The sequence below is a fragment of the Sinohyriopsis cumingii genome, chromosome 7, assembly GCF_028554795.1.
Source record: "Sinohyriopsis cumingii isolate HCF-2022 chromosome 7, ASM2855479v2, whole genome shotgun sequence".
Classification (NCBI taxonomy): Eukaryota; Metazoa; Mollusca; class Bivalvia; order Unionida; family Unionidae; genus Sinohyriopsis; species Sinohyriopsis cumingii.
In genome coordinates this window covers 81,200,283-81,218,535 of record NC_142967.1, presented here as the reverse complement: position 1 = coordinate 81,218,535, position 18,253 = coordinate 81,200,283, and the positions used below count along the sequence as shown (strand labels likewise).

Genomic DNA, 18,253 nt, shown 5'->3' with positions numbered 1-18,253 from the left:
AAAGGTACGTCCCATGGGCGCTCGCACATTGGGGCAAGGGGTTGGGTCAATAGTACTCCACCCCCCACCCAGTTTCTATTGTCAGCCATTTAATGTGAAACTTTGACCTCTTTTCTTTTAATCGCTGTTATTTAAACTGCCCAAGGAATAATTTTATATCAGTTCCAATCATTACAGATTACCGTTTATACATACTACATGTATACAATGATTTTTTTTTTTTAAATTTGTAATTTTTATAAGATTACTGAAAATTGTGTTTTCTCGAAACACGACAGGTTTAGAATATTATTTTTGGCAAAGCCTCCATTTGATTAAAATCAAATCTAAATTTCACCTTGGACAGTAGTGATTTGATTTAGATTGTGCCGTGTTAAGGCATGCATGTCAACATCTTGAAAATACATTTACTAATTTCACCAGCACGATCAAAGTTTCCTCAGGCAAACAATTTTTGTTTCGACAAGCCTGACGGGCACCTCATTTTGAATACAGGAAGGGCCGGAACTAAAACCAGAGGGACCCAGGGTGTCGGGCTATCCGATTTATTTTTAGCACTGCTGGTGTAGATAAAAGATCTGTGAATTGATTGTTGCATTTTGTGGTCACTTACTCGGCCTTCTGCCTATTTTCGTAACTCGCACGTTCAACACTTTTCCTAGGATTTAAAATATTCAACGTTATGTCTGGAACAGAGCCAACTTTTTGTCTAAGCCTAGCATTTGCGTATCCTTGAGCTGCCATTTTTTCAGAATCCCTCTCGTAACAGTTCTTTGAGAAATGTAACGAGCACATAGGGCTGTATGGTGTTGCTTTGAAATCGACTCGTCTGTAATAATGTATCCATTCTTTCAGTATGCCTTTATCTTTCGGAAAAGAAAAAAAAATGTTGTCCACTGGCTTTTCTTAATGTTTTATTACACCCGTAAGCAACGCAAAACGGTATTGTCTTTCACTCTGGCAACTCCCACTTGGGCTGCTGGAGTCGCTACTATGACGTCACATCCCGAAAGTAACCGAATAGGCGCGGAAATTTTGCATACGAGGTAACGGAAATTCAGCTCCTAGAAGATAGGCCAATATTTTAATATTGGCATTTCGGTCGCAGATGATACTTCAGAATAAGGTTTACTGCTATGGTACCTTTATTGTTATCCAATATTTCCATTGGTTTCTGGTCTCCTTTAAAGTGAATGGATAAAATGTTGAAATGCAGTTTTCAAAAATCGGAAGTTTATTTAGCATTGTACTTTGTATTTATTCTTTAATGTAAATTTAATGGTGTCTTGTGGTCCAAATCAATTACAGCACTTGGATAACTTACATCACTTAAAAATAATCAGTATGTATTGATCATGTGAAAGAAAGTTATTGAAATAGCAATGTTACAAAAATGCAGTCTGGAACAAGAGCGATATTTTTATGACCTTTGCTGTTTCATAGGCTGTTCAAATAGGCTGATCTCTCCCTACAGTTAAATTTACATGTGGTCGATAATCATGCAAAGAAAGAATAATATTCAGACATACAGCACAAAATAGAAGAATCATTTATAATGGTAAAGTTATTACAAATTCTTGGACCAAATTTTGTGTGCATTTTTATTTTTAAATTGTCCAGCTGATATTACTGATGTTCTTTCGAAAAATTATCTTCTTTTGCACAGATAGAGTAAATTCAGGACAAAGATGACAATCTCATTCTGTTTGTTATTGTGTATAATCCAAATTTACCAGATATAGGCACATCATCAACAAATATTGGTGGTTTTTTTTCTCCATTTGTCTTGTTAGGCAATCATCTTCATCACCTGAGAGTGAGAGTGAGATTAGAACAAACTACCACAGTTACTGCATTACAGTACTAACTTTGCAACTTTGAATGTTATTTATTAGCATCTTGTAATATTTGTTTCGATGCCACTTTATAATACAAATCCAAATACTAGAACCAAACTTTAAATTATTATTTTGTTTATAGAAAACTGCCAAAATATAAATTCAAAGTATTCTGCAATGTAGAAATTTACATTTTTCTCTATGATCTTTCTTTAAAATTATTTATGTTGTTTTTGTTTGTTTTAAAGTTTCTATGATAATACTTCTTATTTGACGTTTGATGTAAAATTCTACACTCAAACATTTTGTACAATAATGGTACCAGAGATTTAAAGGTTCGCAATTCAACACTAATTTCGAAATGGATCATATTTTAAAGGAAATGTATTGGATTAACTGTCAGCCATTTCTAAAGGGTTCTAATTCTAAGGTTATTTATAAGCTTTGTTAATCTATAAATTCCTAATTAATACCTATTTTTAAAAAGGGTGTCCAAGTGGTGTAAAGTGCTCCCTTTACTGAGTGCTGCAATTTCACCTTTGTCTGCATGGGTTCAAGTCTCAGGTTTGGCCAATGTGGGTGTGTGAGAAAGCTTGCCGGTAGCTTCCTTTGTATTGGTGGTTCTTACTGAGATTTTCCTGGGTGGTTCTTACTCTAGTTATACTGGCCGCCGTGTATAGCCTATTTGCACCGAGAAATGGCATTAAACCCAAAGCAACAAAAACATATTTAAAGAAAAGTAAACTACATGTTTTTGTAGTTTCTATTTTTAATATGCTGAAGCAAATTTGATGCATTTGGCAAATAGTTTTTTGCAGTAGCTAGTATTGGTGTGTTTAGCATTTGTCGTTAATATGCTGTCTCATGCATTTGGCAAATAGAGTTTTGCAGTAGCTAGTATTGGTGTGTTAAGCATTCATCATTAATATGCTGTCTCATGCATTTGGCAAATAGAGTGTTGCAGTAGCTAGTATTGGTGTGTTTAGCATTCGTCGTTAATATGCTGTCTCATGTATTTTGCATTATTTTGTAGCATGTATATATGGAAGAAAAAAACTATGGAGTTTACAAATGTACAAGAAATAAACCTAAACTATAATTTCAAATGAAGTGAAAACCATTCACTTCTTCAAGCATAGTCTGTAAACTTAAGATAATGAACAAGAGACTATGACTTTATAGATAGAATTTGTATCAGACTGTAATTAAAATACATAAAATTAACACAAGTTAAAATTTGGGAGATTTACAGAAGATGTATGTTGTGGGCTTAACCATTTTTCAGCATATGATGGGCTGTACATGGTGACCAGTTTGTTTATCTGGTGGAAGAAGAACCTGGAAAAAAAACCCAGGAAGTTCCACCAACCCACGAGAGATGATATGTCATTTTCTATAAAGGCAAGTGCCTTCGATCAGTCGGGGAACTTCATTGCCATTATGTCCACCGCACCTTAAGCATCCATATTATAAAACAGATGCAAATTCTATCAGCTACACAGTCTTTAATAACTATTATGTTTTCTTTTCATGCTGGATAATAAATGAATATGCACATAAATAATAGTGTCAGAGAATTTGTTTTAGTGTATACAATTGTATGGACTTGCCAATTGAACAAGAGCTGGTCACCACTGGTGTAATTTTTGGCTTACATTTTATTTTGCCTGCAAGTGCTTGGACACTGAAAAGGTTATTTTTTTTATTTGCATGCAAGTCTTAGGAGGCGAAAAAAAACTTTTTTTTTCCATGTACCAAGACCTTCCTCTTTTACAGTTGTCACAAGCGAAAGAGGCATGTATACATAATATATATATATATATATATATATATATATATATATACATACATACATACATACATACATACATAAGTGGGATATTTAAAATATATACGATCTTAAGTTAAAAGTAAATCTGAAGATAACATTTTATCTTGCAAATAAGTTTATCTTGTCATTACCATATAGGTACCCCAGATGAAGATGTGAAAGAGAAGGAAGAGCTCCTTCTACAAGAGATTAAAGCCCTGGAGGCCAAATACAAGGCGTTAAAAATGAAGGGGAACAGTTAATTTGTTCAATCATCCCGGACAATACAGGATAGGATGACTGTTTTGATGAGCTGAGCAAAGAATTTGTGCATTGGATGTCACACTGCAAATTGATTGGGGATTTTTTTTTTTTTAAAATAAAAGAAATAGCAGTGTAAATACATTTTTATTGTACTATGCCTTATTGATTTTGTACCAAATGTCTTTTTTTCACAAATGATCCATGAAATTAGTCATGGTGCCTCCCCTGTCCAACCTCAATAATTTTCAGTAGTTCCTTTTTCCCATAAATTAGCATTAAGGAACAAAAATACATAAAAATACATTATTTTAATTTTCCTACGGTGGCATTCTTTTTTGAATTAAAAGTGAAAATTATTTAAGATCAGTCAAACTTACTAGTGATCTTTTTTTATGTGGGATGATGCTGGGACCCATATATATATATATATATATATATATATATATATATATATATATCCATGTCAGCTAGACATGCCACTCCCAAAAGATTACAGCACATTATTCTTCCAAAAGGATACATAGTATTGCTATAATGTTAAGAAGACATTATTTAGCTTTGAAAATTTATCAGTTTATATATATATATAACTGCTTTGAATTACCTTACAAAATTTAACTGAACAATATTTGTACAGACTTCTTAAATATTATACAGGTGAATATTGGAGGGTTTGACTGTTCCATGGGTAAGGACTATGCACCAGTTGCATCCCCTCTGGACTTATGAATAATCCTGAGAAATCTAAAGTTGCTCCAATCTCCGTATTTTTAATACTGTTTTCAACGTATCAAATCTTTCCAAAAAAAATCTAACAGCCTCAAGTTTTTTCATGATCATGTCCTCCACTACTTCATCATTTGCATAAAGCCATTTGATTGCCAATCTTGTTTACCACTAACTGAATCTTCCATTTTTGTCCTTGTATTTATCAGAGCTCTTGACAAAACATGCCTTTATATTTCTCCATTGTGTATTTTCAATAGAATTAATTTTATTTGCTGTAAAGGATTTGAGATTATTATGTTACCATTTTGCTATGTTTACAATATACCTTAGTTGGTAGATATCACTGGTATGTGTACCATGCAAATTCACAAGTTTTATTTTAGTTGTGAGTGATTTTCTTGAATCTTTATCTTGTCTATACAATGTATCTTAGCATTGTGTGTTAATCTTATCGTAGTCTATAGATAGTGGTAAAAATAGTACAGACATTTTAATATTTTCCCCAGTAAAAACAACATTCCTTAATAACGTGGAAAAGCTTTGCTTGGTTGGACTACACCACATTTCTTTCTGTGAGAAGTGGTGATGACAAATCAAGTCCATGTCACTTGGTTTTATTGCACCTGTCATGTGATCATGGTCTTGCCACCTCCTGTAACATCCCCTGCAATCAGAAGTTACTGTCAACCCTGGCCACCATATTTGTGCTAGAATCCTTGCAAAATCTTCATACACTCCCAATTCAAAATGAACTAGTTCTAATAATGAATACAGTCACAATCACATATAGTGTGTAATTGATGAATCCTAAACTGGATGGTTTGTACAATTTGCTTTCTAATGGGAAGTATGTTTTTCAATGAAAATAGAACTCCAGCACATGTTGTTACGTCTGGAACAGGAGTTTCCTATGTAGATTGGAAGAAAAACACTTCAGTACCTATTTGATAGACTGGTGTATAGAATATACATACATGCCAACCATTGCACTTTTTTCCTCCACTTAATTACGCATTACACGTTTTCGGTATATCCTTCTCCCAAAAAATGTAATAATTTGTTTTCTCATTTTTATTAGCATCCCATTAATCTATCAGACCGTATTCTAAAAATGACGGCTTCTACATACCTACGACATAAGAGTACAATTGTCCGCAGACTTGGATGCATGTCCCTAACAGTCTTTTGTTCTGTTTATCACTGCTGCACTATTTCCAAGAAACTTGCTCCTTTCCGGTTTCAAACCTTTGACCTCTGTTTCTGTTTATGGCAGGTGTATGGCTTAGTTAGGAAAGAACAGACTGGTTTTCTAATTGCTATGCTTGCAGATTCTTTGTTCTAAGTCATGTCTGGTACAGAACCAGTCTGTAGGTATTTGGTGCTGAAAGTTGTCAGATTTATTCTAGTTGATGTGTGTATTAGAGCAAAAATGTTTTTCAAATAATTTCACAGATGGATTAGAAAAAGACAAAAAAATCGATTCAAAGATGAATACATGAATTACATGGTATTTACAGCGTTCGATTCTAGGGCAGCTTCACGTACATTGCAGGCTGTGTGGAAATGATACAAATATTGGTCATAGTGGTAAAACAAAGAAACATTGAATTAGCTCATTAACTAACTCCACTGCTAAGGTAACTTTTTTATAGCAGAACTAAATTACGGACACCTGGCGTTACTTACCGAGTTCTTGATAGAACAAGGACTACCGTAGGTCCTTTGTTCAAACGCACGTTCCCTGATTCCAAAATTGCAGAAAATATGCATGTGCAAGAACAAAATCATTTAATATTAGGCTTTTAATTCACTTAAAACTGCAGATGCCATGAAAATTGAGCCGTTTAGTATTGGAAAAGACCATGATTATGATGACAAAAAGTTGTAGCCAGTCTGTTTAAGAGACTTTGACAACAAAAAGGGCAAAGTCAGAGTGCTCTTCTTTCATTACTACAATTAACAGTAGATTCCACTGGAGAAAAAATTTTTTATTTGCTTAATAATGCTTTGAATAAACATAAGTTGGTGGAACTGTATTGAGTTTTTAGCAGATAATGCATCAGTGTTGACCAAATTCATAAAGGAGTTGCATTCTGTATTTTGAAAAATGTCTTCATTGTACATATCAGGTTATCCCTGTCATATGATGCACCCTGCCACAGGAAAGGCTGTCGATATATTAGGAAAACTGAAGTATCAAGTTGGCATTCTACCTTACAATGTACTTAGTGCGGACAGAGTTGATGTGCAGTGGCACCTATTTCCCAGCTAAAAGACCCAGTAACTGGAAGATACATATTTCCTCTTCTTTGTCAGGTTATAAAAGGTATATTGGTTCTTTACCATTCTAATGCTGACTGTGAGAGATTGTTCAGTATTGTTAACAAAAATAAAACTGAATTCAGATCCAGGCTCTGTAACTGTAACCTAGCACTTAGTGCTCTACTGGTGTACAAAACATTCATAGTCTTAGCTGATACAAAGTGTTTTGAAATGCATTTTTTAAAGCTCAAAGAGCTATATATGAAAATTTAAAGCAGTAATTCATGTTACAAGACCAGAGGGGTAAATAAATCATTTTGTACAGATGCTCACTGAATTTTATTAGACTTTTTCCTTGCCAGGGGTTGGCATGTATGATTGTCGTTTTTCAATACGAAAAACAATGTAGATGTAAGAAACCAGTTGATGTGGAAAATGGTGGCAAAGTAAAAGGACAATATGATTATGTATGAGAAATATCAAAGTTGAATTCACAGTTCTTATCTTGAAGAAATGGCTACACTATCTATTTTCTTCGGACCTTAATTGTTACTAACTGTACAGGTATGGATAGGCTTTTAGGAAGATGTAATATGATTGCATAGAAGTTTGTTACTTTTAATGAATGTTATCTATTACTACTGAGCTGCTGATTGCTGCAACAAGTGATGCTAGGATTCGTGATAAGGTGGCTCTTGGTCGCAAGAAACATTACAATAATCTGTTTGGTTCATTATTTTATATTTTTTTTGAGGATATTTTGAATCACCTCTTCATTAGAATAAATGATGGAAATATTATTTTCACAGCTGTCTACAAAACAGTGGTAAAGACACATGGTAAATGAACATCACAATTCTCGTAAGATGAATCAATACTATGTGCAAAGTCATCCCTGGATTGAAGATCTAGGTGACATTTTAATGTGTGAAGATCCTATGACTAGTTTATTATAGTTCACAGTAAAGTAATTCAATCAAATTCCAAGCATTTGATCCATTTTGCTGAGCAGAACACAAGTAATTAATGTCATACTTGTATTATTTACATAGCTTGCATGGCTCCCTCTAAAGCTGTTCAATAAGGGATGGATTCCTAAGAATCAGTAGAACGGAGTGTGTGTGTGTAATTTGGATTTTTAACATAGCTTTAACAGTTTTTTCAGTTATATCGCTACGATGTCTGCAGTGTGGCAGTTTATAGTGATGTCTAGCACTGGGGCATCATTCTGCAGACATGATGTTCTCGAGGAAACTATTCAAACAAGGACTCACACAGGCAGCTGACCTGGGTATGACCCTTGGATTCTACTGACTGAGCAGTTGATTGACTACTCAACTTCTCTTGAACAACTTGCTCATTCCACAATTAAAACCTCAAGAACTGTAAATTTATTGCTCAAATTAGTTACCCAATAACATTACCTTAGAAGAACTACTGCTTCCTTGCAAATCAGCCTTCCCCGGCTAAATGTTATTTGCCCCAAAGTGTCAGTCATCTCACCCCTTGTACAAGGATTGGTGCCAGTCTGGTTCTTGCTCCAGTTTTTACTTCCACTCATGTTGATAGCACACACTCTATACCTCACAATCCACACTCATGTTGATAGCACACACTCTACACCTCACAATCCACACTTGTGTTGATAGCACACACTCTACACCTCACAATCCACACCCATGTTGATAGCACACACTCTACAAAGAGACCTCACAATCCACATGTATTTGGAAGTTTTTAACCTTAAAGAACATGGGAGGTGTGTTCTCTTTGAAGGGAGGTTATCTCAATGTAGAAATGTCCAACTTTTCTTTCTTTATTAGATGATAGTGTTTCCATGTCATCACTTTGTCATCCTCACATTTAGACACCCTTGGTACGTGCCTGCATACCATTTTCCAAAGGTCAAAGCTGACTGGAAAATTGAGTTTGCCCCCCTGACATAACATCCAACATCAGTAAAAGAATAAGATAAAATGTAGTTTATTTTAAAGAGATCATGTCTATTTAAACTTTAGTTTTCTTTGTACCTTTATTGGCATCTTAAAACCATATGGTGATAAGGAAAGTTGTCAAAAATTATTGTAAATAATACATGTAGAGTTGAAAGAGTTGAATTTAGTTAAAAATTGTCCCATTCAAATCATCTTAAAATTTGGCAACATACATAAAAATATATGAAAAATGCAACTTTTAAAAATGATTATAGAACACTTACATTGTCCATTTCATTGTTTGTGAAGTAGTAAATATTTATTGGTCATCTGTAATAGTCATGTAAACAACAGATCAACAAATACTGCTTGCGTTTTGAATGAAATCCATCTCTTGGTTAATCATTACAGACAAGCGCCTTTATTTCCATATACAATTGTCGAAGAAATCTGACATGTTGTATTATTAACCATTAACTTACCATAAAATTGACAACATGCATCAAAAAAATCTTTGAAAAGCAGATTGTTTAGTCTCTGTAATCAAACTGCCCAGGGCTTACTTTGGATCCGAAACTGAACATATCCCAAACACTTAAAAATATTACAATTAAAATCACACTGTTTGAACCACTCTTGAGGGCTCCGTTGATTAACCTCTAACAGTGATGACAGAATTAGCAAGATGTGCTTTATCAGTTTACCTGGATTACTTGCAGTTCCGACAGGATGGGACTGTACAACTCACGACAGCCCCTGCTTTCATTGCCCAGAACAGGTCTCCATTCATGAGTAATCAGACTTTTGTAGTGAAATCCCTGTCTACTTGGAGATATTTCATCCCAAAAGGCTCAACCTGGTAAAACCTAGAATAATGTTCTTTACCAGGTCAACCGCTCTTGTGGCCTAGTGGTTAGAATGTCTGCCTCAGATGCGGGAGGTCATGGGTTAAATTCCCAACCAAGTCATACCAAAAACTTACAAAAACGGTACTAATGGCTGCCTTGCTTGGTGCTCAGCATTAAGAGGTTAGTGTTAGGACTGGTTGGCCTGGTGTCAGTATAATGTGACTGGGTGGGACATCATGCTACATGTCTGCAGCATGATGCCCCAGTGCTAAACATCACTATAAAACTGTCACACTGCAGCCATCGTAGCGATACAACTGAAAAATTGTTAACGCTACGTTAAAAATCCAAATGACACTTTACCAGGTCATTGAACAATTTTATATGGATGCTTCATCAAAACTTGCTCTTGATTTGCAGGTTGGAAAAATGTTCCCTTTTTCAGTCACTTCTCAGCTGATGGAGACTATTGTCTAGTAATCTTGATGCTGTCTCACATACCTTAGAGGACCATTGATGGTTTCTCCAAGGTAAGGGGATGCAACTCCTTCCTCCTCCTTACCTATTTTCCTAAGGTATTGTGAGTGGGGAATGTATATGATGAAGAAATAATTTTTTCTTCTTCTAGTAAAGTATGTTTCTTCAGTAATGCATTCCTCCCTGCAGTTATATCCATAAGAATGCCTTTGAAGTATTTATGGAATTTGTTGCCAGTCCCAGTATTATGGAGAGATTACTGTCACCTAGGTGGCAGATAACTTTCAGCTTCTTTGCAAGGTAGTAGTTCTCCTAAGGTATAATGATTGGGTAAGTATTATTGAAGAAATGCCTTTTAAAACCGTCCTTAAATTCAGTTGCTGTTTTGAAATACTTTTAAATACTGGAAAACTGATGAAAATTTGAAGAATGCAAGGAGACCTGACATTGAAACCACCACCTCATGCCACCATCTGTCAAGAACTTTCCAAGGACATAGCAACATGATATCTGAACATCATGTTGCTTCATTTAATCAATCTTTCATGTGCTCAACACACAAAAAAATGTATTATTAACATCTTTAATAATTTTGGTTGATCAAACATTTAATAGAGAGACACATATGAGTGATGAGGGGGATGGGGCAAACAAAGAGGGAAGAACCCTCTCCTGTTTTGATGTCATTTAAAGATTTCACATCATGCTAGGGCATATGAGCACATTTATGTTGTTTTGGTTTTAAAGCCATTTCTTTGGGCAAGGTAGACTATACATGGCACATGTATAGATGTGCCTGTATTGAATACATGTTAAATTGCATGCAACATCTTCTGTCCGTTTGTACAGTTTCAAATATGGTGGGTTAGATCTATGCGCATCCACAAAATGAATAAACTGAGTGTTTTACAAGTTCCAACTAATCCACATTCTCTTTACCCCACTGACATGTAGTTTCAGATAAGGTGAATTGGATCGGTGTGTATCCACATAACATGTAAAAGCTGCATTCTTTTGCAAGCTTTCAACTTGTCCATGTTAACCTGTTCACTTCTAACTTTATAAGGATTAAGATGGCTTTTTCCAGCAACAAGGATATTGGAGCCGCTGTTGATGTATGGTCTTTTTCTAAATGTTTATCAGTCTCAGACCTTGAGGATTAGAGGTATATCCTATGATACTTTAAGTTTTTTGAATTAAGACTCCACCTCATTTTTGCACTTTTTGGGGTGTTTTTTAATATGTAGAACTTGGTTAATTGATAGAGTTGTATTCAACTGGGTTTTTTTCCCTTTAAAAGGAAATAGGAAAAAAACTGCAAGAAGTACTTTCTATGTTTGTTTACTTTTTATTTCTTTTGTTTGAATAGTAATAATGTACATCTGCATGGTAAAGGCAAAATTTAAAACATTTTCAGAAAAGTAATGCACGTAAGTGTTCTTAACTATGAATATTACTGATTTAATACAAAAGCTGAGAATCACAGATGATATGGGGGCAAATGATAAACGCGTTTAAAACTATAAACTTTACATTACATAAAATGAAAGTCATGAAAGATTTTTAAGACATTCTTTCCACATGTTTAATGTAGATGTTATCCTGCCTGGATGGTATAAATTGTCAAATAGAAGTATTTTGCTGATCAGGTTTGTAAATTGATTATTATCTATCTCGATGTAATCCGACATAAAATATGTATGTACATGATGCTTCCATCAATACAGGAACCTGCTCTTCGTGGAAATAATACTCTTTGTATATGTGTGATAATTCTGTTCCAAGGCCCATTGGATATGCCTCGATGTACAGCATCATATACAGGATTCTATTTTCAAAGCACAAGCATCTTGTATCCTGAAAGCATTCCAAATCTCTTTGTACATGCTTTCTTTGTTTACATGAAGTCCTGCATTCAGAATCAGCATAAACTTTTTCTGTAGGTAGGTTGGTGATGAGGATACAACATCCATAACTTGACTGTTGTAATATTCTGAATTTACACATTTTTCCCAACTACTTTCATGAATATCATTAAAAGCATGTTAACATTGTAGATTTCATGTATGATGGAGGTGTTTTCATAAGAAAAATATAATATTTCTAATGTGTATTTCAAGATTTATAGCAGATGCATGGGTTATCGATCAAGAAGTCTGTGATGATACCATGTAGTGCGCAGTGTATCTTGTAATTGAGCCTTGTATTTCATTTGCCAAGTTTCATTCATTTTCCTTCAATCTCAAATTAGAATTAGAAGCACTTTTTAACAAAGAATGTTGCTTGAAGCTTTGATGAGTACTAGCTGTGCTTTATTCCAGTGACTTGAAGCTTTGACAAGTACTAGCTATGCTTTATTCCAGTGACTTCAAGCTTGGACAAGTACTAGCTATGCTTTATTCCAGTGACTTCAAGCTTGGACAAGTACTAGCCATGCTTTATTCCAGTGACTTGAAGCTTGGACAAGTACTATTTATGCTCTATTCCAAATCTCAGCTATGACTTGAAATGAGGAAGGTACTGGTTTTAAATTAAATTTGAAGCTCCTGTTGTTGCTTCACAATGTTATACAGTTTCTTAAATTTTCATAAAATAACCCCCATTTTTTCAAGAGGCAGACTTAATTGTAAAGAAAAATATAAAAGACTCCTGTTTGTAGACACAAGAAATTAAGTCAAGTTGGCTAAATTTGTCTTGATTATGCTACCACAATTTGCACCAACAGGTGTTGGTAAAAAAAATCTAAATTTGCTTTCTACAGTAATCCTTAGTGGAGTTTCAGGTAGATATGTTGGCTTAGAACATAAATCTGTGTAGTTTGATATTTTTTACCCAAATGTACACACTTAATATTTCATTAGTATTTCTGATGGCTAGAACTATGGTGATCAAGATGTTGCCATTTTATTCTTACTAATTTTCTTCCTACATTATCCAGAATTTATAACATTATTCTTAACGAGTTGCACAATGATATGTTTTTGTTGCATATCTCATTTTTATAAATATGCTCTAATGACTGCTTTATTGGCTTTAGTGTCGTATATAGATGTTAATACTACAGTTGTAAATGCAGTTTCTGCCTTTAAGGAGTGGAATTTTTCTTCTTTTTAATCAACCTTAAATATTCTCATTCTGAACACTTCAATATTGTATTACCTGTTTTTCACCCTGAAGCATTGCGTAGAAAAAAGGTAATCATTTGGTTATATGAACACCATGTCGGATGCATTTAAAAAACCATGTTACAAAGGAGTGTCAGATTTATTTGCAACTCTTATTTTATGCACGACTGAATTATGATCTGATTGTAGCTTTTGTTTAAATTTGATGGCATACAAGTACATGCAAGTTATTAACCCAATGTGGCCATTTATAAATATGGCTTGTTTTCCTCTACCAGCACTAGTTATGAAAAGTTGGCTGGCCAGATTTTTAAAAAAATCTGTTGGTGGGATGTGTGTTGGACAACCTGCTCAATAGATTTGCTGGTTAAAAATCAAATGCAGATAATAATTCAGTCAGTACATGTATGTGAGCTTTCTGCTACAAAGCTTTTATTGGCTGACAAGTATACTTAAAGAAATGCATATTTGTTTCCTGGAAATAATTTTATCGCATTCAAATGGATTTATTATTTCAATAAAGATAATTGTGTTTATGAACTTGAATTGTGTGCGTTTGTCATTTTTTATAAGATTGTTTTGATTCCATATTCAGCTTTTATATGTAAAACCTAATGCATCGTCAAGTTGTACAAGTCATATTGCTGGCAATACAAGGTAATTAGTTTGCCGGATCATATGACCAAGTGAACTTACGGTATAACCAAGCATCCTTCAGCAACATTTGCCATTTTAAACTTATTGAGAAGCATGAAGAATTTTAAGATTTCTAAAGTGATGCCAGTTACTTTAGGACAGAATTTCCATCAGACCACTATGTAAACTTATAATGGAAAGAAGACTTACACTGTTGCATATGTTGATAGCTCATTTATTTCTATAATATTGTTTAATAATAGTCTAGGCTTTGACTGAAAAAACAAATGCTATCTAAAATAAAACCATGCAGTGATTTGATGTAAAATTAACACCCTGAGATCCCTAAATAAAGTAAATAAATAAAGTAAAATTAAAATCTTGAATAAATAAGTTCATATTCCTCTTTGTTTGCTGAATTTTAAGCCTTTAAGAGAAGGGTATATTCAAATCTTGTTGATCATCAAAGCACAACCAAATCAGATTTGGTCATTCCCATAATTCCTGTCACAATATACATGTCTAACTGCAAAATGTTGGAAGCTATTTCCAGAGCAGTCTTCCAGGCTGCCATCTTGGATGCATAGTCGTCCAGAATTTCTGGAATCTGGTTATCAGATGCATCCGAGTCAAATAAGGATTTAGAGACAATATCCTCTTTTGGAACTTTCTCATTAAGTGTCGACTGTTGTGTGTTCTTTTTTACTGTTGATGCAAATTCATTAAAAACAGTTGCCATGGCCTCCCATATCACAGACTGGAACAGTGACTTTTCCTCATTCAAGACTTTAATGTTATCTATAAAGATAAACATGATACAACACAAGGAAAATTAGACATAAACTTTGTGCATTTCCAAAATTATTCAAAGATACCTAAAATACCCCTTACAGTCAATATAGCATGGAATTGAAATTTGGCCTTGTTACTCTGAATTACAAGCTACACAATTGTGCCAAGACTAAGCCCCATTTGATTTCCTGAACAAAAAATATCTTAAGTTGATCAATGTTCTCATTACCGTGTAATGGTTTCAGTGATGAGATTAAGCCATACATAGCAGAAGTTCAGAAAGAAAATGAAATTTCAACCACAATAAAATTGGTCACAATTTAAACCCTGTAATCTGATGCACTTTACAACACAACAGGTTGTTTTTCTCAAAAACTTACCTGACTGTTCTTGACAAAATTTCATACAGTGTTCCTCTGCCCTCCCTCCTCCAGGTATCACAGACCCAAAGTTCAGACTAGATGCCACTCTGCTGGCACACTGCCAAAACTCCTGTTCCTTGATATATGCCTGTCCCTGACAAGGCTGGGAAATAACTACAGTCTTGAAGAAGAAAAAGTCACAATTTTACTTAAATGTCATTTTTTAATACTTTGAATTAACAAAACTTTCCCAGATGGAAATTTTATGCAAGAATTTGTCATTTTTAGCTTTAATGGTTATAAACCAGAAGAATTTATATGAAGACCTTTTGTCCATTAACACAAGCTTGTTATTGCTGTTGTTCCTAAACTGCCTGAAGGATTGCTATAAAATTTGATCTGCACTTTCATCCCAAGATCTAGTCGGTCTAATCGGTGTTCATATGGTCTTTGAAGGTCCTTGACAGTTTGGGAAAAATGAGGTAGCATTTTCAAGGTCTTGAAAGTTTGGGAAAATTGAGCAGATTACCCTGAGGTCTTTAAAAGTCTTTGAAAATTTAAATAAACCCAAATATTTTAATTACTTTAAATAATCACAAATAAAATTGGCCTAGGTTGTTAGATTCCGATGTAGTCGAGTTTTCCTGGTTTCTTTTGATGACACATTTAGTTTCATTTCATCACTAAACAATATTGTAGTATTTTGCATTCATTGTTTTCTCATATAGCAACTTGTATACAAAATGTTAGTGAAAATTGGCCTTGGAAATCTATGTTTGTGGTCTTTGAAAGTTTGGGAAAAGTCTTTGAATTTATCATTCAGAATTCAGTATGAACCCTGCTAATTGAAAAAACTATATGCTGCTTGCATATCTGATCTTGATAATCTTGTGACTGAACGAATGGCCAACATCAATACAAGACTTAATGTGACGTTTAGTTGTCCTTAATGAAAATGGCCCCAGATGGTGAAGTCATCTAAACTTTACAGATCAATCACATCTTACCTCTCTTGGGGTTCAAGTCTTGGCTTAGCTATTGTGTTTTGAAAGTTTGCCTTTAGCTTTCCATGGGTTGGTGATTCTTCCTCCACCAAATATACTGACTACCATGTATATCCTATTTTGTAGTTGAAAATGACATTAAACCCGCAAAAACAAACCAAATCATAATGAAAATTATAATATTCAGGTGTCCAATATGGCCAACACAGTGACCATCTTGAAATTTCTGTTTTACCAACATAGGGTTTCACTATAACACATATGATATCTTACTGGTCCTAAATAAAAATGCTACTGCTCTGACATCCAAAATGGCCACGGAAAAACGATCATTGCTGAAAAATCTGGATAACTGGTTCGTATGTTTTATTTGGATCCGGGTTTCATCTTAGAATTAGGGAACTAGACTAACTTTACAGCACGCTTTAAACTGCACCTATTTGTTCCTGCAAAGCATCTGCATGATCAAACTGTTGATTATAGAATTTTTAAAAATGACATTCAGAAAGAGATGCATGTTAGGGAAAATAAGCTTCTAGAAAAGTGTTAATAATCAAAACAGAAGAATAAAAAGGAGTATTCAGATTCTTGTGAATAAAAACTGGAAAGGACATATAGTAATTACATTTATTGGACATAACATGCCATTTTGAGTATATCTCGTAGCGGGAGATATAATTGCCGTCATGTGAAATGTAAAAGAATTTCTAAGAATTATGTCAAGTTGAGAGATAGCAACAAGCCACTGAGCTGCTAGGGTTTGGAAATTGAGTTCGTGCAACTGTACTAGTGATAAATAAAGTCTATGCGTACTTTACAAACTTTTCAATTGAACATAATGTTTATTGTCGATGCGCTTAACTTTTAATTATGTTTTCCAGCTTTACAATAGCGGTTATTGATATTTTGTTACACCTTACTGAAATCTCGTCAATCTCTCGGAAAAAAATCAACTGCCTTACTGAGATGGACTTGTAAGGGTTGGCAGGTCTGACATATTGAAAATGTTATTTCTATTTCTCCTGAATATATGAACATATATTTACATTGGCTTTTCACATAAATACATCTTATCACAGGTTTCCGAATGGTATAAGGTGTTTGCCATTACAGATCACCCATATATCTCACATCTATTCTTAGATTTGAGTGTTTTCCTCAATCCACATGGGTATGTGAGAAAGCTTGCCAGTATCTTCCTATGAGTTGGTGTTTTTCTGGGTTATTCCTCCACCAAATATACTAGCTACCCTGTATAGCCTTGTGTTGAAAAAACAAAAAGGCATTAAACCTGACTAAACAAAACAACATGAAAATGGTGTCAATTGGATGCCCAATATGGCCACCATGGTTGCCATTGTGAATATATTGCTCCTCTCCTGACAGAATGTCATACTGACAAGGGATTTTCAACAGAAGTTTTTCTTTGATGATACCTGATTGTTCCTAAATGAAAATGGTGCTGTTGTCCTATAATGCTGCCATGGCAGCCTTCTTGAAAAGTTTATCACCATTTCTAAAAAGTTTTTCAACACTTCTGAAGAGAAAGCAAATAGGATTTTCACCAGGTGGCTTCTTTATGTCTAGTTGGTCATAAATGAAAACTCATCTTGAAAATCTCGTATTTAGTACTCCTGAATGTTTTGGTTTGGTTATGTGGGTTTTGACACCATTTTTCAGCACAAGACTGGCTATACATGGCAACTAGTATATTTGTTGAAGGAAGAACCAGCAAACCATGGCAAGTTTTCTCCCATGCCATATTGACAACTGAGACTAGAACCCATGTGAGATGTCAGTGAACTGTAAAGGCTAGCTCTTTAGGCTCCACTCCTGAATAGTTCTATCCATATGTTGGCATGCTATTTTCACCAAAAGTCTTTAAACAGTATCTAGTTTTTCAGGGATGAGAAAGATGCCAATATTGCTTCAAATATGGCCAACAAAAAGGCTACTTTAAAAATATTATGGCTAAAGAAAACCAGAGGTTTCAACACTATGCAGTTAGAAAGAAGAAATGGTCTTTGTCATTACTTCCTGAAAATTCTTTCTAGACAGTGGGGCATCAGTTCATCTGAGGGATTCTTGTTCATGATTTACTCCTTTTTTCTTCAAAGAATCAGTTAATGCTTGCTTGCATCTGTAATTCCTAAGATTGCATTTATGCAGACA

At 34.4% G+C, this 18,253-nt stretch overlaps 2 protein-coding genes across 5 annotated transcripts in view; one reads left to right on the top strand and one right to left on the bottom strand.

Annotated features, from left to right (window-relative positions):
- LOC149795621 (uncharacterized) overlaps window positions 1-13,833 on the top strand; it is a 103,298-nt gene extending 89,465 nt beyond the window's left edge. For 3 of the 4 annotated variants that reach the window (XM_089965449.1, XM_089965451.1, XM_089965450.1), the window contains one exon: window positions 3,808-13,833. In XM_089965449.1, coding sequence (XP_089821575.1) covers window positions 3,808-3,911 — 104 coding nt within the window. In that variant the 3' untranslated portion in view covers window positions 3,912-13,833. The remainder of the gene's footprint in view (window positions 1-3,807) is intronic. The other variant, XR_016422365.1, reaches the window with a different exon arrangement.
- A 309-nt stretch (window positions 13,834-14,142) lies between these two features.
- The window catches only part of LOC149795620 (uncharacterized), a 34,129-nt gene continuing 30,018 nt past the window's right edge, over window positions 14,143-18,253 (bottom strand). Inside the window, exons 9-10 of the mRNA XM_089965452.1 lie at window positions 15,096-15,258; window positions 14,143-14,721 (exon numbers count right to left, since the gene is read on the bottom strand). Of these exons, the coding sequence (XP_089821578.1) occupies window positions 14,387-14,721; window positions 15,096-15,258 (498 nt within the window). The 3' untranslated portion in view covers window positions 14,143-14,386. The remainder of the gene's footprint in view (window positions 14,722-15,095; window positions 15,259-18,253) is intronic.